This window comes from Periplaneta americana, chromosome 14, assembly GCF_040183065.1.
Source record: "Periplaneta americana isolate PAMFEO1 chromosome 14, P.americana_PAMFEO1_priV1, whole genome shotgun sequence".
In the NCBI taxonomy this organism is placed as follows: domain Eukaryota; kingdom Metazoa; phylum Arthropoda; class Insecta; order Blattodea; family Blattidae; genus Periplaneta; species Periplaneta americana.
The window spans coordinates 2,011,130-2,034,758 of NC_091130.1; the positions used below are offsets into that span (position 1 = coordinate 2,011,130).

Genomic DNA, 23,629 nt, shown 5'->3' on the forward strand with positions numbered 1-23,629 from the left:
AAGAGTAAGGCCCAATTGTATAAAACTCCCTGACTAAAGATCAACTTTGATCGAAGATCGAAAAGTGAACCGAGTTCAGATACTTCTTCTATTGTATAAAACTTTTCTGCGATCAAATTACCTTGGTTCAAATGCAATCTAAGTTCACGTGAAAAGGATTTGGCAACATCGCATAAACAGGTGAAATACGTGATGCGCGGACAGGTTTGTTCAGTGTTGCCAATCTAGCGACTTTAACTCCTTTTCAACAACAATTTCTTTTAACTTTTATATTGCTTAAATAGGGATTTAGTGACCTTTTTAGCACCCCATAGTGACAAAATTTAATCTTTCTTTGTTGATAATGAGAAATCTAGCGACTTTACAACTACTTTTTGGCGACTTTCCGTACACTCTGTTGGAGACACTGGTTTTTTGTGCAATGTAAATAATGGCGGACAATAAGAAGAAGGTTGACTGTTCTCCAAGTTATCATGTTATGGTGTTTGATACTGCTAAACATAATAAAGCTTTATAAAACGACAATTTTCGTTTAGTAATACAGTTAATTGAAAATTTATGAATGTACCTATCATATCCATTAATAATTAATGGTTGTTATAAACATAATATAATTATAGGTTATGTTATTTGATACTGCTGAACACGATAGAGCCTTATAAAATATAAGAATGTCTGTGTATTAAGGCAAGAAATTGAAAGAAATATTTATAAATGTACCTATCATATCTATTAATATTAATAATAATGGATATTTTATTTGCACAATCTGTCACTCGTATATTTCAAACAGAAAAGAAATAACTGAACTTGGATCATCTAACTTAATCGGAGAAATTTCTTTAGTCAAAGTTGACTTTAGTTTGAGACAAATTAATCTCAGATTAGACTTTATACAACACAAAATTCCAAGTTCAGCTGAAACAAGGATCAATTTAACCTCTGATCTAAGATTAAATAGTTTATACAATCGGGCCTAAGAGTGGTTGTTATGATCTACAGACATGTTGTACGACCTGAACTTTTTGCAGGTGGTGGGCGCCACTTCGCGCGCCATCTACAACAAAGAGAATCTGCCGCTGGAGGACTACATGAAGGACATCCTGGAGCCGCTTGAGGAGTTCGAGGCGGAGCTAGAGAGCCGTGGTACCACCTTCTTCGGAGGTGAGGCACCAGTGCGTTGGGAGGGCTGGATCCTTATCGTCTGAACACCTATATTTGTTTTGTCGCTTGAAATGCTCTGTCAGGGGTGGAAAATGTGGTGGCATCTCTTCGTAGTAGGCCTACGCACATCAGAGTAGTGGCGGCTTCTGGCCTAGTTGGACTTTTTTTTATACATTATTTTAATTGAGCCTGGATTGAATTGTGAAGTCTCCCAGTTGCATTTCATTGAGTTTTTTTTAGCAATTTTTCTTTTGTCGGAGGTACATTTTTTGCTAATATATTTTTGCTATATTTCAACACTTTTTTATCAGAACCTGTAAGTCATTTTAAAATAAAAATTGCCATGCTTTAATATGCACTATCTGTACACCACTGTGAAGTCTTAAATTTCTCTTGCGAAAAATTTTACTAAATTGGCGTAACTCCTTCTCGTATAGTTTTCAAGTGTTATTTCATATGTTATTAAAAGTCATTTAATAACAGCAAATTTAATTACAGTTATACCCTTTAACTGTATTACTGTAAATATAGAATACATACTAGGTTCAAAAAGTTCCCGGAATTTGCTAGTATCATAGAAACAACGTACCTTAAACACTATTCTACAGCATTCCCTTCAAAATAGTTGCCTTCCGCAACAACACACTTTTGCCAACGCGTGTAGAGTTCCTGGAAGCAGGCCTGGAAGCCATTTTGTGAAACTCGTCTTAGTGCTCTCGTCGCGTTTGCGACAACCTCTCCAGCATTGAATCTCCGTCCTTTCAGATGACTTTTCAGACGGGGAAACAGAAAGTAATCAGGTGGTGAGAGATCAGGAGAGTATGGTGGGTGATCCAAAGCAGTTATGTTGTGCTGGCAAGAAAATTCTTTACAATAATTGCGCGATGAGCAGATGAATTGTCATGCATAAGGAACCAGTTATTTTCTACCCACTTTTCTGGACGTTTCCTTCTCACTGCGTCTCGGAGGCGACGGAGGATTTCTACGTACAATTCTTTCGTTACAGTACGACCTTCTGGAATGAACTCATGGTGAATGAGACCCTGAGAGTCGAAGAAAACTTCCAACATAACTTTGCCTTTGGAAGTGTCCCTAGGAAATTTTTGCTTCCAAGGAGATGTTTCCGATTTCCACTCAGATGACTGTCGTTTAGGGACTGGGTCGTACAAGTAGCACCAAGTTTCATCACCAGCAATAATTTTGTTTAAGAAATCACCATGTTCATCAGCCATACTGATCATGTCCCTAGCAAGAGTCATTCTTGTTTCTTTCTGTTCTGCCGACAACATTTTCGGAACTAACTTCTGAGACACGTAATGCATGTTGAGATGCTTGTGAAGAACATTGTGTACACTTCCGACTGATGTTCCGACCTCTGCTGCTATCTCTTTTATGGTTTTACGTCGGTCGTCCCTCACAACATTACGCACACGCTGAGCGATTGCTTCATTTGTTGCAGTTGTTGGTCGGCCGCTGCGTACGTCATCTTTGGGCCAGAAAAGCGTTTATGCCAGGCATACACTTGAGTTTTTTTCATTGCTGCTTCGCCATATGCTTCTTCCAACAATCTTAATGTCTCTGCAGGAGTTTTGTGTAACAAAACACAGAACTTGATGTTTGTACGTTGCTCTGTGGACATAATTACAAAATGCGACGAACAAACAAAACACTATGATAAACAATTGCCTACAACTCAAAACCAACAATCGCCATTATCAACAAACTTTAAGGAAATGACATCATGAATGTTACCAACAAAACAAATGTATAATATCCCTTGTTATATATTAATACGAAAAATGGTAGTAAAATTCCGGGAACTTTTTGAACCCAGTAGTATAATCTAAATTTAAGAGAAGAAATACTGAAATCAGAAGTAAACACTGAAATACTGAAACAATTGTCTTTAGAGACAATTAATATTAGGTACCCTCCACAAAACTGGCTTCATTTATACACTGACGGATCCTTGATCTCCAGAGGACAAGGTGCCGGTGCAGGTGTTACGTGCTGTCTCTTCTCACTTTATAGATCTCTTGGATATGGAACAACAAGTTTTGATGGAGAAATCGTTGCAATAAGTGAAAGTCTCAGGAATCTTCTATGCCACATCAATAAATTTAAAAATGCAGTTATATTGTCAGACTCCAAAGCAGCTATTCTATCAATAGTCTCTAAACAATAACTAAAATGCTCTCTCAATTAATATCACTCAATAAAAGAATTGTATTCCAATGGATACCATCCCATTGTGGAATCCTGGGAAACGAGAATGCGGATGCTTTAGCAAGAAAGGGCAGCACTGCTACTTACAGACCTGTTACTAAATCTACGTATTACTCTGTGAAAAGATTATTAAATCTACATACTTAGACTTCAACAAACAAAATTTGATAACACAATCTCAAGGGAAAAAATGGAACTCTCTGCATCATAATCCACAGTTAATTCCCGATTTACCACGAAAATCGTCTGTAGCTGCATTTAGATTGGCAACAGGCCATGATTGTTTGGCCAAACACCTGCATAGAATTGGAATATATCAGTCCCCTAACTGCCCATTGTGCAACTCAAACCAAGAAATGGATTCGGAACACCTCAAAATCTGTGCTTCAGTGGCTGGTCATGATAATATCTTTGAAAAATATTGGACTGCAAGAGGTCAAATGACTTCATTGTCAAACGCCTGGCATTAGAAAACAACAACAATTTCAGTTGTACGTGTTTCTCACTTAGATGTTCTCTTCAGACGCCATAAAAAAGTATAAATGAACTTTTAATGCAAAAGTTGACAGCAACAACCTATAAATTATACCACGAACCGCCACTGGTTATAACTGTCTTTTTACAGAAATGCGCCGTGTTTAGAAACAGTTCTCGTGGCAGCGCACTGCCTTGTCTTACCAGGCAGAAATGAAATCACTTGGTAAACTTGTTTGTTGAACGTAACGTTACAGATGTCCCCCTCTTTCTGACCTACCAATGCGGTGATCTTGTTACAGGCGATGAACCCGGCATGCTGGACTTCATGATGTGGCCTTGGAGTGAGCGCTCGAAAGTTCCCAGCGCCCTGCAGGACAAGGAGTTCCAGTTCCCCAAGGAGAAGTTCTCTAAGTTGGTATGTAACTCTTCAGGAACCAATGCTGGAGTATTTGGAAGGAATTTTGGATTTTCTTTCATTTCTAGGGAAGTATAAAAATCCCTACGTTTCCAAAATTGAGTTTATTTTGTGTTGAAACAAGAGATCATAAGGAACTTTTTTATGGAAATCACCAGAAGCAAAATTACTTAAGTTATTTAGAACATCCTCACAGTTTTTTTCATGGAAGTTTTATCGAAACTGCTGAAAATAAGCTTTCATTCAAGTATAGCAAACTCTCGATTGCAAATCAAGATTTTCAGGTATAACTCCCTGTAAAGTTGATTTGAATAATTTCGAGGGAAAAATTGTTCCGGAGCCGGGTATCGAACCCGGGACCTTTGGTTTAACGTACCAACGCTCTACCACTGAGCTACTCGGGAACTCTAACCGACACCGATCCAATTTTTCCCTCTATATCCACAGACCTCAAAGTGGGCTGACAACCGTCAAGCAACCAACTTCGAGTGCACACTAACTCCGTGTGACTTAAATTGTGGTTTTCTGTTAACGAACAGTGACGTGTATTATGCAAGTCAAGATTATTCAAACTCTCGATTGTCCTTTGACGGATTATCCGCTTTGCGTATTAACTGTGTCCTTTTTATGCGCTACACATTATTACAGACGTCTTACCTTTGTGTACAGCAGCAGGGTAATGATCTTGAACCTACGTACTGTTTGTGGGTATATTTTGTATTTTAGTTGAGCTAAAGTGGTACATCCAGTACTTATTGTGATATTTAATGGGTAGTATAGTATTTATTTATTTGAAACAATTTAAGTCCACAGTACCGTAGAAGTGGGTAAAGTCAATCAGTGGGTGTAAAATCTATCATTTGCGATTTTTATTGAAAATTGTATATTCTCTCAGTTACTTGTTAAAATTTTGTTATGCTGGCTTCATTGCCTGACATTGCAAATGTAAGCGAGAGGGACAACAAAAAGCCTGCGAATGCCAACAATGGGAACCCTGTGTAATTACCGTTGAAGTGAAAATTGTTATTCTCAACTTTTTCTCTTAAACGAAAACAAAGTCTTACAAACTCTAAATTATAGTGCAGTGAAAGGAGACAGGAAGTATACGCAAATACTTTTCGTTGAGATTGTATCCTGAAATAATAGTTTGCAGTTCGTAAATGTTAGTATTGAAACTTATTATTTTAAGAGTCGATCTGTGGAGAATGTTAAGAGAACATTTACTGCTTTAGAAACAGCAGCCCAAAAAAATGGGGCTGAAAATTAACGAACAGAAGACTAAGTACATGATTGTTGGATGTAAAAAACAAAAAAGGGACTTGACAACAACAACCCACTTAAAAATTAATCAATATAAATTTCAGAGGGTCTCTAGTTTTGTATATTTGGGCTCCTTAATCGATGACACTAATGATATTAGTGAAGAAATTGATAGAAGAATTCAAAATGCAAATAAAGCATATTTTGGATTATTGAGGCACTTTAAGTCAAGACTTCTTACAAGGGAAACAAAATGCAATATTTATAATGTTCTGGTAAAACCTGTATTAACATAACGTGGACCCCCTCAAAGACTCATATGTCAAGATTGAGATCCTTTGAAACCAAAATTCTAAGGAAGATATATGGCCCAATATGTGATAAAGGAGAATGGCGAATAAGATACAACTTTGAACTTTACCAACTATATAAGTCCCCTGATGTGGTTACAGTCATTAAAATATCAAGATTAAGATGGGCAGGACATGTGCAAAGGATGGCAGATCATGAGATACCCAAGAAAGTTATGGGGAATAAATTTGGAGGAAAAAGGAGTGTAGGACGACCAAGACTGCGATGGATGGATGGAGTGTTAGAGGATCTAAAGAAAGTGGGAATTAAAGGATGGTGGTTGGTTGCGAGGGACAGAGATGCATGGAAGAGAGTTCTAAGGGAGGCCGAGGCTCAAATTGGGCTGTAGCGTCGATGATGATGATTATTATTATTTTAAGAAAACTTGTACCTTTGTAGGGTTAAGTCGATCATGCCATCGACCTACTCGAAACAGACAGGACCAGCAGGAAGAATAAATTGTTCACCGAAATACCTCCAACTAACACTTATAAACAGAAAACTGTCATAGTATAGCTTATATTGATGGGATAGTGGGGAAAGGGGAAGACGAAATTATGGTGAATTTCTTGCGTAAGAGAAGCACTGCCAAAGGAACATATTTTGTACACCCCTCTGTACCTGACTATGGAAACAACGTAGTTTCTAAAGTGACATGAGGAGGGGAAGATTTCAAATAACATCTGATATTACCTAAGCAATGCTGAATTGCATTTTAGATTATAATTGAAGGGTGGTATTTCAATGTAAATTTGAATTCTTAAATCTTTTGTTTGTTGGTATGTGAAATATAAAATGCGTTTTTATGTTTTATAAGTTGGCAATCATAGTCACGATTGTACAGTGGAGACCTATAGGCCTAATTGTATCGGATAGTATGATCAAAGTAACAAAAGATACACTATATAATGCTATAGGCATATATTGAAGATTATTATTGTTTTTACACCCCTTATAACAAATAAAATATATGTAATACCCTTAATTTTTTTAAAAACATAAACAGTGATCGACTTTACTCCGCAACATTTTAAAATCGATCATAAACTAAAAATTCAATGGTGATCGACTTTACCCTACTTAAGCAGGTAACTTCGATCACAAGTGAAATAAAAAAGTTTTTTATAGATTGTAATTCAATTCTTGTAACGTGTCTTCATAAGTGAAGGATATGACGACAAAATGCTATTTTCTGAGGAACTTCGCTCCATTCCATAACCTCAATATCATTAAAAAATTGCAAAATTTTGATCGACTTTACCCTCTTCTACGGTACTTTACTATTTTAATGATTAACTAATTCAGATTTCTTCTTGAACATCCATATCACCTCACTGACGGATTATCCGCGGTTTTTCTACCCTAGTTACAGCGGATAATCGAGAGTCTGCAGAGCTAAAAACAAGTTTTTATACAAATAGCTCAAAGTAAGTTTCTATCGAAGTAACTGAAGAGAAGGTTTTATCAACTTTGTATCTTTTGTTGAATACTTCGGAGATAAGCACAGCCGCTGAACCCTGGAGACTTACCTTCAGGCCGAAAGTCTTAGTTTCCGTACACGAGGGATTTAGGTTTGTTCAGGCTTCTCTCTGCGTTTGTTGGTCCGTTACTAATGATGGAGAATAGCGGATGCAGTTTCAGAAGTTAATTAAAAGACACTTCAAATTGTTTCTTATTTATTGCCGCCAGGTGGCTTGGAGGGAGGCCATGAAGGACGTTCCCGCTGTCAAGGACAGCATCACGCCCTTGGAGACCCACGTCAAGTTCCTGAAGGGCTACTTCGGCGCCGACCCCGTGTTCGACAACCTGTGAGCGGCCGTGGTGCCGCCGACTCAACATATCATTACGCTTATCTTGTGCTGCCTGGTTGACGTTCTTCCCGCTTTGAGACAATAAGACAGCTTCTTGTACACTTCTTAATAAACTGCCGTTCTTAATGCGTTCATGTCACTTTGTGGCCCTGCCCCTTGCAGCCAGATGAGGAGCCGCCGCTGCGGACGTTGGGTGAGCAGCTCACAATGCCGATAATATTGGGGGTGGCGGTAGTAATCGTAGAGTTTTGAAATACAGGGTGTTTCACAATTACAGGTACAAAGTGCAGGGGTGAGTAGAGCACTGTGAATCAAGACAAAAAGTCCTGATAAACAGGCTAGGAACTCTATGGGGTTTTATTACGTCCAGTATTGTATTGTATGCTTGCGAATTGCCGCGTATCACGTAGTCTAATACAATAGTACATTATGCAACGAGCCTATAGTGAAGATAATTAAGAAGCGAGTATGGATATTTATGAAACGAGCGCAAGCGAGTTTCATAATTTTCATACGAGCTTCTTAATTACCATTATAGGCGAGTTTCATACGACTTTTTATGCTCGACCATATCTCTAACTTGATATTATTAATTTTCTTTGTATCTGACCTTGACCAATGTCCCGTATGTTGTGAGATGTGCGCAGACGCGAAAGTATTGATTTTTTCCGAGGAACAGATGTCCACACTGACCTTGCTAGGCCATAAGAACCTACAGAGATAACATTGAAATTAAATTAGACATTGAAAAACGAGATGACAAATTGAATTTATTTGAATATTATTTACAATTAACGCTAATTATTATAGTAACAGAACATAACCTTCTGCGACAGTATTGGATTTCCAGCCTCCGCGACTTTTCGCTAATTCTCTTTCGATTGCATATCCGAGAATAATCGATACTTGCGGTTTTATAAAGGTACAAAGCTGACCTGTCATTGGCTGAACAGTTGTAACCTGAGTCGTCTTTGGCTGAAAGACCTGACCTTTAATGAGTAGGTGTACTTTGATGACATGCATTAAAGGTCTGCTACCAGGTGTATAATTACTACATTTCGGCATGGTCGAGCATAAAAGACATTAACGTACATTTTGCAATTGTAAGAATAATAATACGAAAATAATAATCATCATCCTTCCAGGTATTGGGCTCTTGGCCTATTACGGTCTCATTCCAACGTTTTAATTCCCTACCCAAGTCAGAATAATAATAATAATAATAATAATAATAATAATAACTAAACTACAGGAAGCATTATTTAAACTAAACCTAATTTGACAATTAAGTACATGTCAACTTAATAATTATGTAATAATAATAATAATCCGTGGCGCTACAGCCCATGAAGGGCCCAGACCGACCAGCCGGCTCCTGGCCTCACGTCCACATGCCGAAGGAGAGGTGGACGGCCATCCAACCAGAATGGATGTAACGTGTGGTTAGCACGACGATCCCCCCAGCCGTTACAGCTGGATTTCGCTACCTATCGTAGCTCCCCAAGTGCATCACGATGCTGGGTTGACACCGGTTCCGTACACTGGCCGAAATTTCGTGAGAGAATTTCTTCCCCCATGAGGACTCGAACCAGCGCGCATTCCGTAACGCGAGTCTTAGGCAGGATGCCTTAGACCACGATGCCACGGCGCGGGACGTAATAATTATGTATATTAATTTAATTATTTACATATCGAATTAATTTCGTATCTTATTTACATAGCAGGGTGATTAATTGCATACAAACTTAATCAGTTACATACCAACTTAATTAGCTGATTTACATCATAACGTGCCTCAAATTATTTTTAAATTTCCCTACGGAAGTTCAGCCCTCGAAAGTCACTGCAGGCAACTTTTCCAAGTTTTTATAGTTCTATTTAGGAATTGAAATTTACCGTCTATTGTCTAGTTTTGATTTTAAAATCGTGGTCACCCCTGCCATACTAAGATGGCTTTTCAGTTCCACTTTCAATTTTTTATAATGGATTTCCTACGGGAATTTTAATTCCCTATGTGCTATAGTTTGAAATACACATGGTATATGTACCCATGCTATTTGATTTTTATAATTCCTGTACAATGCGTAAACCTAGCTTGCAATCTCCTAGTTTCTAATAGTCCCCAATAGTTGCATACAGTGATGATGATGATGATATACTTACTAATAATAATCATAATAAATAATAACAATTAAAAAGGGTTCGATCCTCGCTTGGGCTGATTACCTGGTTGGGTTTTTCCGAGGTTTTCCCCAACCGTAAAGTGAATGTCAGGTAATCTATGGCGAATCTTCGGCCTCATCTCGCCAAATACCATCTCGTTATCACCAATCTCATGGACGCTAAATAATCTCGTAGTTGATACAGCGTCGTTAATTGAGCCGTTCAGAGCAGAAGTGGTGTTAGGTCAAAAATTGGTAATGAGGGTTAAAGTAAACATTCTATAAAATACAGCGCAAAGTAGCAATTAATATTCAATTTATTTAAACTATTAGTAATCAGTGGATAGTAAGAAGACCATATTAACTGCTACTTTGCGCTGTATTTTACAAAATTTTTACTTTAAACCGCATTACCCAATTTTGACTTACACCACTTCTGCTCTGAACGGCTCAAATAACTCACTAAAAAAATAGCAATTAAATAGTCCTAACTCCATCTACTGAATTCAATTTCACATACAACTGTCCTTTCTTAAAGTGTTACTATTTATTTTTTAACGTTTTCATTGTTAGAGGACATCCTCAGCATTTACTGTACAGTGCGTTCCTGGATTTCGTTACATAATAGGCCTAATAATAATAATAATAATATATTTTATTTTATCTGGCAGAGTTAAAGCCTTGGAACCTTCTCTTCCACTCAACCAGGTCTACAATAATTAATACAAACATATTATCAATAGCGCTGTAGAACACAGAATAATTCAAATATCCCGAAAAAAAAATCCAGAGGACTGAAATCCGGGGACCTGGGAGGCCATGGTGGTGTACATAAGAACTCTGGAACGTTGAAATGAAAGTGAGCGGTTCTTCATCTGGAAGTACCACAGTGGCTGTCTCTCCCAAAGAGGGATAGAGGAACATGATTCAAAAGATTGCGTAGTCCATATGCACGACCATTAAGTCTGCGATGTAAGAAAACAGGTGTATTCAATTGATGGCCACAGTGATGTTATATGGGATATTCTGGCTTGTTCCATTCCCTCTAGCCACCCCTGCAGTTGTAGCTATAATTTTGAAACACCCGGTATATGTAGTCTACTGAAATAATTCCTAGATAAAAGAGATGAAAAGCTCGGTCTGTGCGGTGGGTCAGATCACGAGCGCAGGGCCGCTGCAGCCAGCTTGAGAATGGTGACCACGGAGTCCAAGGTCTCCTGCGCGGTGGGCACTATCTGGTCCGCGGGCAGCAGGAAGCCGTAGTGGCCAGTGTCGCGCAGCTCCCACTCGAAGGGGAACTGCACCCCCGCGCTGCTCGCCGCCCAGTCCATGCTGCCCCCCGTCGCCACGTCTGTGAACCAACAATAAACAGCTGTATCTTCATTATGACGTCATTAGTGTTTGCTTCACAACCCCGGATAGCAGAAACGTCCAGTAATGCTGCCACTTCTTTCTATCTTATCTTATCCTTTGAAAAGCGCACACTGTACGGAGTTGAAAGCTGCAGAATAGGGATTAGAACCGGCTACTATTCTAGAGGTCAGAGAACATCCGACAGAGTATCTCTGAAACGGTGCTGTATTTAAAAAAAAAAAGTATATGAAATAATGGAGAAAAAATGGGAGTATAAGGATACAATGCATCAGTTATTCATAGATTTCAAAAATGCATATGACTCGGTTAAGAGAGAAGTTTTATATGATATTCTTATTAATTTGGTATTCTCAAGAAACTAGTTCGATTAATTAAAATGTGTCTCAGTGAAACATACAGCAGACTCCGTATAGGTCAGTTTCTGTCAGATGGGTTTCCAATTCACTGCGGGCTAAAGCAAGGAGATGCACTATCACCTTTACTTTTTAACTTCGCTCTAGAATATGCCATTAGGAAAGTTCAGGATAACAGAAAGGGTTTGGAATTGAACGGGTTACATCAGCTGCTTGTCTATGCGGATGACGTGAATATGTTAGGAGAAAATCCACAAACGATTAGGGAAAACACGGGAATTTTACTGGAAGCAAGTAAAGAGATAGGTTTGGAAGTAAATCCCGAAAAGACAAAGTATATGATTATGTCTCGTGACCAGAATATTGTACGAAATGGAAATATAAAAATTGGAGATTTATCCTTCGAAGAGGTGGAAAAATTCAAATATCTTGGAGCAACAGTAACAAATATAAATGACACTCGGGAGGAAATTAAACGCAGAATAAACATGGGAAATGCCTGTTATTATTCGGCTGAGAAGCTTTTATCATCCAGTCTGCTGTCAAAAAATCTGAAAGTTACAATTTATAAAACAGTTATGGTATATTACCGGTTGTTCTGTATGGTTGTGAAACTTGGACTCTCACTTTGAGAGAGGAACATAGGTTAAGAGTGTTTGAGAATAAGGTGCTTAGGAAAATATTTGGGGCTAAGCGGGATGAAGTTACAGGAGAATGGAGAAAGTTACACAACACAGAACTGCAGGCATTGTATTCTTCACCTGACATAATTAGGAACATTAAATCCAGACGTTTGAGATGGGCAGGGCATGTAGCACGTATGGGTGAATCCAGAAATGCATATAGAGTGTTAGTTGGGAGGCCACAGGGGGAAAAGACCTTTGGGGAGGCCGAGACGTAGATGAGAGGATAATATTAAAATGGATTTGAGGGAGGTGGGATATCATGATAGAGACTGGATTAATCTTGCTCAGGATAGGGACCAATGGCGGGCTTGTGTGAGGGCGGCAATGAACCTCCGGGTTCCTTAAAAGCCATTTGTAAGTAAGTAAGTAAGTATGACAATGAGTTGTTTGAAATTGTAATGAATAATGATATAGGCTAATGTCATCACAGAGAATTTCATCCATTTAGGAATTAATAGAATAATTTCTTTCTAGACCACGTTGAATTAACTATTTCTGTCTTTATATTCCACACATTTCTTAATCACCCTCATTTATGTAACAGTAATATTGAATTTATTATGGCAGAGACTAAGTAGAAGGCGGAAATAAGAAAGATCGGAGAATGCTGGGTTTACAGTGAAAGACCTTTACAGTGAAAGACCTACCATTTGACAGAACACTTTGTATGTCACATTCTTGTGCTTCCTCGTAATGTTTCATAAGGGCAGGCTGAATTCGAAACTGCCTTGTTTTAAACTCACAATTTCAGTCAACCAAGTCTTATTGTGATTAGTGACGTCACCGCATTACCAGATGTTTCACTTCTCTACTATTGGCGCTCCATTTTAATGCTCCATAAAACAGGTTGTCGTGTAGACACGGATGATTGCGTTCTGCTCCTCCGTGCACACAGATTGACGGTACTTCTTTATGGCCGTGGATTGTCTTCTGACCTAGATACAAAATCATAAACTTTTAGTTCTTTGCTCGGTTTTAACGTGTGCGTCAGCCAGCCATGAGTAAACCTTCTTCATATTGCTTATTTAACGAGCAAGGAGCCCCTCCGCCCAGGCTGAAGTAGTCGCACATTTATAACATCGAGCTAGGTCTTTGTATTCGGCACGGTAGTCGTCGGTAACCATGTACAAAATAAGTGTTACAATATAATAGGATCGCATATAACAAATAAACTTAGGTAAACGAAAAGTATATCACTTTGTAGACAAAGGAGTCCAGTAACCGTAAATACCGTCACGAAAACGGACGGACCCTCAAGGCCGGTGAGACGGGTGGGGTAAGACATGCCTCGAAAACTGCGTTCCGGTAGCCAGTTTATGCACATAACTCCGTGAGATCTGAACCAATCCGGACGTTTGATTATATCAACTCAGCGAGCGCGATAAGATTGAGTAAATAAACACGAAAAAATGATGCGGGATAAATTGGACCCTGAAATTTGTGAAGTTAATGATTCGAAATTAATTTTGAGAGAACTCAAAAGTGGAACAGAAAAGGGGGGGGGGCAATCCAAGACTAGTGAAACATACCGAAGTCCACCTCTGTTGCGTACAAGAGAAAGAGCACGCGAGCTCCGTGGCGTACATGGCTGTAGAACGGCGAGACGTCACCGCAGCCGTCTACATCTGCTCAAAACAGCGAGTCCGGGTACTGTATAACGCCAGACGGGTGGGGCAAGCTGGTCGCCAGATCCCAGTGCTGACTCACAAGCAAACGTTCTTATGGGGGCAGAAAAAAAAGTTACATTTTTTTCTTCCACCATGTTAATAATGTCAAAAGAAGTGCTTATACAAATTTTGGCCACTCGACCGCAATTACGAGGGCCGTAAAAAAATAAGTTCGCCAGGGGCCGCTAACAGTAGGTAGTTTGTCAGCCAGTAACACTGCCAAGTAGGTATAGTAAGAAACTGTTCGTCAGTAGGTCTACACATGTTTGTTTTCTAGGTTTGTCTTTAACAGGAACTGAGATTGCTTGCTTACAGATGGAACCCATAATTCAGGTTTGCTTTTGGTATTCTGTTGCTTGACATTTCATTTACATGTTGGAACCAGTTGATTTGATATTAATGCATGTGATCCAAAACAAGTATCATTTGGAGCTCCTTCAAGACATCTTCATTTCTGATGTCCCATTTCGTGCAACCTGCTGTACGGCGCATGAATTTCATTTCACTGGCAGTAATGCGATTTTCACCGTTGCCATTGTATATGCCGGAACCACATGATTACGAATGTGTTGTAAGTGTTGGCGTAATATACAAACAAATCACTTTACTAGGTATAGGAGGGAAGAAAAGTATTTCATTCATTTACGTAAACTAGGAAATATTGCGATTTTGAGTTTGATCATTTTCATTAGGTTTTTGTTTAATCAAAATACAGTACAGTATTAACAACGAGTGTTTTTACTCACGAACTGAGCTGTCCATGCGGACGTATTCATTATGCAGTGTATATTATACTGTCTACAGCACATTAGCGTACAATATAGAGAATGAAGTTAAATTGAAAAATAATTATAATATGGATTTTTAAACGCATTTTTTAAAATGGTGGCCGTTCATTTCGATACAGGCTTCAGTTCTTTTGTGCATATTATCGCACTATAGACTATTGTACCTAATCCCAATTACCAGGTTCGTACTTCGTATCAGTAACTCATGTTGAAATAATTCTGTACCTATTCTATAAAAGAGTACCTTACGTACTGTAAATTCAATCTTCACTTCTGCCCGATCCAAAAAGATAAAATTACTCAGACATACTATCCACTGTCCGTCCAAGTGGTTATGTCGTAGGGTCGTAGAAAGGGAGGAAATCACGTGAAAGTTAATTACTTAACGAGGCCCTTTTATTTAAGTTATTTTAAACAGTTGTATAATATTACGTACACCTCCAATTCCTAACAGAAATTAATGATCTCAGAAAAGAGCTAAGACAGCCCAGCCACTAGTTGGAGAATAAAAGCTGGTGGGGGAAACCGTTATACGACGTAGGCAAATGGACGACAGTACCTGTGCGAAAATGATTCAATATTCAAAGCTCTTTCGTCACTGGAAAACGCGAACATATTTTTGGAACGTACTGTTTACTACGACCGTAAGGCTACTATGACTGTATATGCGGTCTTGGATCTGTGTGGAGGACGGTTGAACTTCATTAGTAGAAGGGGTGGGAGTAAAGTACATTCAAAAACTCAGGTACAATAAAAATTGAAGTAAAAATAAAATGATGTCTCTGTATATCGGCGATGCATTGTAATCTGCGGTCACAAATATCGTCAGCGCTTAAGACCCAAGTAGAGCGACATGCGAGCTATAGGCATCCAACAAGGAAAACTCGATGCACAGAAACCAGCGGGCGTGCCTGTCTCGCACAGATTACGTATGCTCCCGTTTCCAGCATGCTCTCAAGCCTACTGCAGGGGAATAAGAGGGGTATAGCATGCGCGCCACGAGGAGTCCGAGCTGAGTTTTGTTGTAGGATACCTTTAGATATCTACTTCTACAGTCTTCCAGAAGCGCAACGCCATGTTTCCAGCTGTAGGCTACTTACAGATGACCTCGTAGATAGGCCCCATCTCGTACTGCGTGCCGTACCGCTGAGCTAAGGACTCTGCTGCTGCATTGCCGATGCTCATCTGTAAGAGATAAAAATGGAAACTTGGGCAAGAGATACAATCTAATCTGAAGAGAAGTTCATGCACATCAGGGTTGCCAGATAAAGGAAACGGAATCGTCGTACCAACTTATGAAAATTGTCGTACATTTATCATTTTACTATTTTTATAGATGGTGCGCAAAAATATATTTCACAACACCCAAAAAAAGTGGTTAATAGGCCTATAAATAAATAAATAAATAAAATTCTACAATAAAATTTTAGTCCCAATTAGGAATATTACTAACTATCTACAATGACTTCCAGCATTCAAACAAATCAGCAGCCATTTCTTCATCCAATCAAGAATATTACTAAATCATAGTTGATATCCACAATAACATTTAGCATTCAAATTACCTTCTTCATCGAGACCGTCATCCCTGTGTAAAGCAAGCACGACGACGCTCGGTCGGAAACAACATTATTATATTGAAAGCCAGCAGAAACTTTATCTTTGGCCGGCGCGACGGCAGATATTTAATATCAATCAATGCGGCAGCTGATGATTACGTCAAATTAATCCACCTGCAGTCGACTCAAACCCTTCACCGCTAAAATGTCGCTAAATAATTTATTGTCCGCGCGTTTAGACTTCTTAATTCTACTGCGGTACTATTCGTATTTCATTGTTAAAATACTTCCATTGTTGAACATACAAGGAAATTAGCAGACCTCTGAACTCGTGTTACTTTGAATAAGCACCATACATGAAACCTGGAGCTCAAGATGACGAATTATGACTTGCTCGGCAAATAGTCACCATATTGATTTTCAAAGCATCTCTTATCCCTTTAAAGCATTTTTTCATATTAGCCAATGACACACTTAATGAAGAAAAGTTGTCTAGAAAAGTGAGGAATTAACTGTTAATTTTATTTTAATATAGACCAACATTACAGATTCCAAAATAATTTTTCCCCTCTAGAAAAATAGTCGTACAAAATTGCGTACGACATAGAGTTCGGTCGTACCTCGTACAATTAATCAGAATAGTCGTATCATACGACTATAGTCGTACGTATGGCAACCCTGATGCACACGATAAAGAATAAATATTGTTTGTTTTTCTTTTCTTCTCCCTTCCCCATCAAGATCAACTTGAATAAGTTGATTGTTGCAGAGTTACCGTTGCCTACAGACCGGCAACAGCAGAATTTAAATCATCAAACTAGTTGTACCGAGCGTTACATGTCAGATTTTAAACTTTGAGTAAATATTTTATTAATTACTTCATATATTCATGGTAAGCAGAATTTATTATCAACTTTATCCTTCTCAAATACAACACAATCATTAATCGAACTCGGAAGGTAGGTACAGGCAGATTGTCAAAAGACTGTCTCTGTTATTGTTAATGGATCTGACGAGTTTGGCAGCAACAATTAAACATTGTCCAGGCACTGCATGAACGGCAGTGTTGCCATATTTAGCGATAAGTCGCTAAATCTAGGGAATTTTGAATCAGTCTCGGCGACAAATTTTATAAAGTACGATTAGCGACTTTTCTGCTGATTTTTATATTCTTATACTTTCTTCTTTCTTTGTTTTTTTAAGTTAAATCCTTCAACTGAAGTTATGCACTTCTTAGTTTTAGAAGAGGCATGGGTGCAAGACTGAATAGTCTGATGATTCATATGTGAAAGTCCTGATATATATTTGTGATCAGTGATCGGGGTGAAAGATGCTGATTCAATGATTCACCCATAAACGGTGGCAACTTTGATTGACACGTGACGAGTCTAGAGTTGCAGCTAATGTAATCTTTGTTCTTCCCCGCAACGTGGAGATTTTCCACTCCGACCCGACTAGAGGCAATTGAGTTTTATAATTTTGTGCCGACAGTTCTTGTGAAGCAAATGAGACTGTAGTTTTTACTGGTTTTAATATATTTTAATATATGTTTAAAAAGTGTTAGGTTTCAAAAAGAAGTTGTGGTCAAAGGCTTAGGTGAAAATTTCCACACCTACAATTTGCCAGAAGTGTAGTGTCAATGATTGGATCAAGTGCAGTGTATTCACAATCAGCTGTTCCACCTCAACGTCACAGCCGTCAACAACACAACCAGACTCCGCAGAAGAGGCTGACGACGAGGAAATGTTATTTTTCTTCGCATATGTATGTTTTTCTTATTTTTATTTAGTGATATTTATTATTATAATTTTTAGCGAAATTTCTGGGGATATTTTAACAAACTTTCGAGAGATTTAGCTACTTTTTATTGAAAACTTAGCGAGATTGTAGGGCGCTATGTTGGCAACAGTGATGAACGGGCGAACGGCCATTGCGCAGTGAAGAGGTGAACGTATGGTGTGCTGTGTCTGTTGGTCCGTTCTCTTTCAAGTTGAATATGAGAGAGTTATTGCAGTGAATGGTAAAATATATCGGCAAATGTCACAGACGCGCTACACAGGGATGGTATTTGGTTTCGACAAGACGGGGCTACGACCCATACTGGCAGACACTGCGGTGCTGAGGAATATTTTTCCTGGACGCTTAAGTTCTTGGTTTGGCGATAACACGATCTCCAGACCTTGGAGCTCCTGATTTTTTCTGTGAGGATCTCAAAGCAAGGGTGCTTCAAACCAGACCACTCTGAACTCAGGATCTGAAGAAAAGGATACAGGCAGAAGCCCCAGGTTTATTGCAACGTGTCGTGAACAATTTCCGAGTAAGATTGCAACAAACCAAAAGATACCGAGGGGATCATTCAAAAATTTGTTTTTTTTTTCTTAAAAAAATAATGACATGGCAATAAATAGCGTTGTTCAAGCCATGCCCTACGCTATTTTGATATTTTTTGTAAACCTTACAGTCAGTTTAGAATAGCATGCTGAAATTCATCAGAACCAACTGCCAGACTCTGTATAAATGTCATTGCAATGCAGGGCAAAAAGTGCCATCCATTTTAGTATTTTATTAACTTTGAGACCGAGTGAAATATTGAAATTACAAGAAAAATTAATATTTTAGATAGTCCTCCAAAGTGTGAAAAAAAATCAGCCGTCATTTGTTCCTCCAGCCTTCCCTTTGTTCTTCATACAAACTAATCCTTAGGAGTGCGATTTTGTGGTGGTTATTTTACCCTCATTTCGGTTATTAAATTTTTTATTTCGTTTAATATTGAAAAAAGTAATTTCGTATCCTAAGTAAACTTTAAAAAATTATAAAATGGCATTTTTTTTATTATTATGTAAACAATTCCTTTCCACAAACGATTACAGTAGAGAAAACGTGGAAATTCTACTTGAAGCAAGTGAAGAGATAGGGTTGGAAGTAAATCCCGAAAGGACAAAGTATATGATTATGTCTCGTGACCAAAATATTGTACGAAATGGAACTATAAAAATTGGAGGTGGAAAAATTCAAATATCTTGGAGCAACAGTACTCGGGAGGAAATTAAACACAGAATAAATATGGAAAATGCCTGTTATTATTCGGTTGAGAAGCTTTTGTCATCTAGTCTGCTGTCAAAAAATCTGAGAGTTAGAATTTATAAAACAGTTATATTACCGGTTGTTCTTTATGGTTGTGAAACTTGGAGTCTCATTTTCAGAGAGGAACAGAGATTAAGGGTGTTTGAGAATAAGGTGCTTAAGAAAATATTTGGGGTTAAAAGGGATGAAGTTACAGGAGAATGGAGAAAGTTACACAACACAGAACTGCACGCATTGTATTCTTCACCTTACATAATTAGGAACATTAAATCCAGACGTTTGAGATGGGCAGGGCATGTAGCACGTATGGGCGAATTCAGAAATGTATATAGAGTGTTAGTTGGGAGGCCGGAGGGAAAAAGACCTTTGGGGAGGCCGAGACGTAGATGGGAGGATAATATTAAAATAGATTTGAGGGAGGTGGGATATGATGATAGAGACTGGATTAATCTTGCTCAGGATAGGACCAATGGCGGGCTTATGTGAGGGCGGCAATGAACCTTCGGGTTCCTTAAAAGCCAGTAAGTAAGTAAATAAACAATTCCTTTGAAACTAACAGAAAATTGTTTGCATAATGAATTAAATTCATAATTCAATTTCATTCAACTGTGAGGGGGTGACGGCACTGTCTTCTTCATTACACGAAGGCAGTTGTTGCAGGAAAGAGAAATGACCGTTGTCTGCTTGCGCTGCTCCTGAAGTAAACTATGCGTACATCGTTGCCAGATGCCATACGCATGCAATGCTGAACGATCAAATTAGAAATGTTCCTGTGTATTTTTAACGAAGAAAATTTTCCATTTTTATTTGCAAGAAAGTCATTTTCGTGCGAATTCTCCATGAAATCTCTTTTTTTTTTCTTCTTTTTTTTTCCGTGATTATGAAATAATTTCGTGGATTTTTATCGATTTGGCGAAAAATTCGCGGATATATTTCAGTTAATTTTGAACTTTCATTAAGGGATCTACATTTTCCATGCATAAAATTAAGTTTTTAACACATTCGCGTATACCTTTAGTACCAAAAAAATCACACCCTGGTAAGGCCCGTAACACACTTGTAAAGTTTTCGCTAGCGAGAAATGGGTTGCGCGAAAATTAAAAAATTGATAACATGGATTCAAATGGACGTCCACACACTGGAAGAGATTCTCGTTCGAGGCAAAAACCTCGCGCGAGTTTCTCGCTGGAATCGGTAGCTCAGCGAATTTTCTTGACACATTTATCAAAGATGTTTGACATTTATACTCTTTATGACGATTGAATGTAGAAAAAGATATCACAGGTGGCGATGAATTGTATTGTTTTTATTTGAAAATGAGGAAAGATGGCTGATAATTGCAGTCAGAAACTTATCGAACTTGCACGATGTCACCCGTAGGCCTATTTATATGATACACGGGATGAAAACTATAAAAACACGAAACTTAAAGAAGAAATCTGGAGAAAAATATCAGATCATCTGAAAATAAATAGGGCTATATTTTATTTTGATGAGATTTATTAGTAGGCCTATTGATTAAACATTTGAAATGTATCTATATGTCTTAACAGTTTACGTAATTTTAATCAGAATATAGCAAAGAATTCTCTATCATATCATGGATGGCAAAAAAAAAAAAAAAAAAAAAAACTGAGGTCCATTCAACCTGAAATAACGCCTAAACGTATCATCATTCAAATCGAAACCAGTGTCCAAAACTCGCCCTTATTTTCGTAAGATACAATGTGATTTTCAGATATTTCTGGCTTTAATTTTAGGCCTACTTCTTCTTTTCATGAACAAAATATGTTCATGTAACTCCATTTCCTCATCATCTGAATACTCAGGTTTAACATAGCGTTCGTACGTAATTTGTAAAGTACGACAATATACTTACAGGTTATATATTTAAGTACGACAATATACGTAAATACATAACCTATAATATTTCCCCCAACGAGTCATTACTATAATCAGAAAAATGCTTTCTGCATGAAGGCAGTGCATAGATGATCATAGCGAGGTGTGATCTGTGATAGCGAGAACTCGCCAAGTGTGTGGAGGAAGGCTCTTCGCAACACATTTCTCGCTAGCGAAAACTCTGCAAGTGTGTTACGGGCCTAATCCTTGCCGTTTCTCACTCTCTGGGACGGACAACATGTCGCGTCGCCAGGATACAGCTGCTGCACCCGTACTCACCAGCTGGTCGTAGTTGCTGACTGTCTGGAATTGATGGCCGTAGGGGATCATGAGCAGCTGGCTGTAGCTGTGGAAGCACAAGTACACGGAGGGGCTCAGCCCCTGGATGGTGGCGGCCAGGCTGGAGGCCTCCACGGTGGAGAAGGGGCCGGTTCCCGCGTAGGTTTCGCTACACTCGTTGCTGCTGGCTCCGCCCTCTGAAATAACGAGCGACCTGCACTGAGCATTACGTTTAGGTTGATCACGTGAGATACCGAGGGAATAAAGTGGAAGTCACATAGGACTGCGCATTAGAGCCACCCTGAGTACAGTTTAAGGGGATTTGGTTATTAACAATAAAATACAAGTACGTGTTATTTTGTGATAGCTTAGGTTCCAATACAACTGCATGAATTGTTGCTTACTATATAATATCATTCTACTCTTTAAATACAGTATGTACTAGAAGTTGTGATACATGGCTTTGTTTCTTGGAAAGAAAATTAATAACGTAAGTTTTCATTAATGCATACAGTACACGTCCATGAATTGGTACAATTTTTTTCTTTTCCTAAATTTCAAAGTTCAAAGAAATTTCAATCACATAGATTTAGAAGTAACAGAAGGCAGCCCTGTCAAAAAGAACGAGCTTCCTTTAAATGTTAAGTTATGGTCTGGGCCAGCGTTTCTCAAACGTTTCTGAAGTGGGGACCACTTTTTTGAGTCAGAACAGTTCCGTGGACCACCTTACTCTTGTTCCCTTCGAAAGCAAATTTATAATTTATGTAGAATATTTTAATATCAATATACTTAAATTTTAATGTAGAAATAATTAATTAAAATTAATTTAATTGAATTAGTTTTTTATTAGTATTAACTAATTAAGTTAATGTTAATAGAAGAAAATTTCTTATATCATCATCTGCAAAAAGAGAAATAAAAAAAATTAATGGAAAAACATGCCCGATTTTCAACAAGTAAAGATGCAATTGTGCATGTTCTATTATTGGTGTACGACGTACAGTACGTGACCATTTCAATGTGCAAATTATTAAGAAAGTCATAAATACATGAAAAGGTTCGGTACTTTGGTGCTGTTAAGAATTCGGGTGGTCCCTGGCTGGGTAACAGACACGACGCCAGATGTGCAGGGAAAAGATGTCGAGAAACACCACGTTCATAGTGCTTTAAATCCCTCTTTTTTTGCTGAGAGTAGAGTGGGAAGTCGATAGACGGGTACGGTAAATAAATTTCATAAAATGTCAGTACTGGTAGAAAAAGTGAAAGACGATTGCCATGTGTCATTTACAAACTCTGAGATTTTAAGCTATAGTGGATACGCAATTCGTTTGAATTTTATTTTTTCTTCTGTCTTTTTTGAAGGACCACAAGGGCAGACCTCGAGGACCATAGTTTGAGAAACGCTGGTCTGGGGCATACAGGGAGAGTTCAATAAATAATATAGAAATATAATGAAATGTAGCCTACGTCAGAATAATCTTAATCTATTTCAATAAATGTGACAGGATAGAACTGTTTAAGCTAGTACACCTGGTAAGACAGCCCACAAGTCTAGCTCTAATAATGCCGTTCAGAAAAGAACTCTCTTTAATTTAAGTAAGTAAACAAATTGTAGGTTTTGATCCCAGTAACGACTAAATCCTTTTAACATAGAAACAACGGATTAAACTACACATTTCTTGGGCAAATCGCAATATAGCGAACGTAGAAGCTCCGCCCACGACCCCTTCCACTTTTCCCCTTACTAGCTCACCAGACACTCTACGTGATTGGCGAGTGTTGTGTCGAATGCACATTTCATGTGGGTGGAGATAACTTCCTCTACTGGCGTTCGCTATATTGCGATTTATCCCATTTCTTTATCATCAAATACGCAATTCTTTACCAGAAAATTCGCTTCTCCTACAAATTTTAGTGTTCATTCAAACAAGTTCAAGATTCATTAAATTCAATGAGCATTGTCGAGCATTGTAGAATGTATGGAATATGGGGCACTTCAAAATTTGATGAGTCCCTTTCTTTTCTTTTTTTTTTACGGAGAAGAGATCCAAAGGTTTGCATTTCAGCCTGA

At 38.3% G+C, this 23,629-nt stretch overlaps 2 protein-coding genes across 2 annotated transcripts in view; one reads left to right on the forward strand and one right to left on the reverse strand.

The window, feature by feature from the left end:
* LOC138713068 (pyrimidodiazepine synthase-like) overlaps nucleotides 1–7,834 on the forward strand; it is a 41,328-nt gene extending 33,494 nt beyond the window's left edge. Inside the window, exons 3-5 of the mRNA XM_069844808.1 lie at nucleotides 1,032–1,164; nucleotides 4,167–4,282; nucleotides 7,583–7,834. Of these exons, the coding sequence (XP_069700909.1) occupies nucleotides 1,032–1,164; nucleotides 4,167–4,282; nucleotides 7,583–7,705 (372 nt within the window). The 3' untranslated portion in view covers nucleotides 7,706–7,834. The remainder of the gene's footprint in view (nucleotides 1–1,031; nucleotides 1,165–4,166; nucleotides 4,283–7,582) is intronic.
* A 2,669-nt stretch (nucleotides 7,835–10,503) lies between these two features.
* Nucleotides 10,504–23,629, reverse strand: part of LOC138713066 (zinc carboxypeptidase-like) — a 29,448-nt gene continuing 16,322 nt past the window's right edge. The window contains exons 8-10 of the mRNA XM_069844804.1: nucleotides 21,559–21,755; nucleotides 15,835–15,919; nucleotides 10,504–11,217 (exon numbers count right to left, since the gene is read on the reverse strand). Coding sequence (XP_069700905.1) covers nucleotides 11,024–11,217; nucleotides 15,835–15,919; nucleotides 21,559–21,755 — 476 coding nt within the window. The 3' untranslated portion in view covers nucleotides 10,504–11,023. The remainder of the gene's footprint in view (nucleotides 11,218–15,834; nucleotides 15,920–21,558; nucleotides 21,756–23,629) is intronic.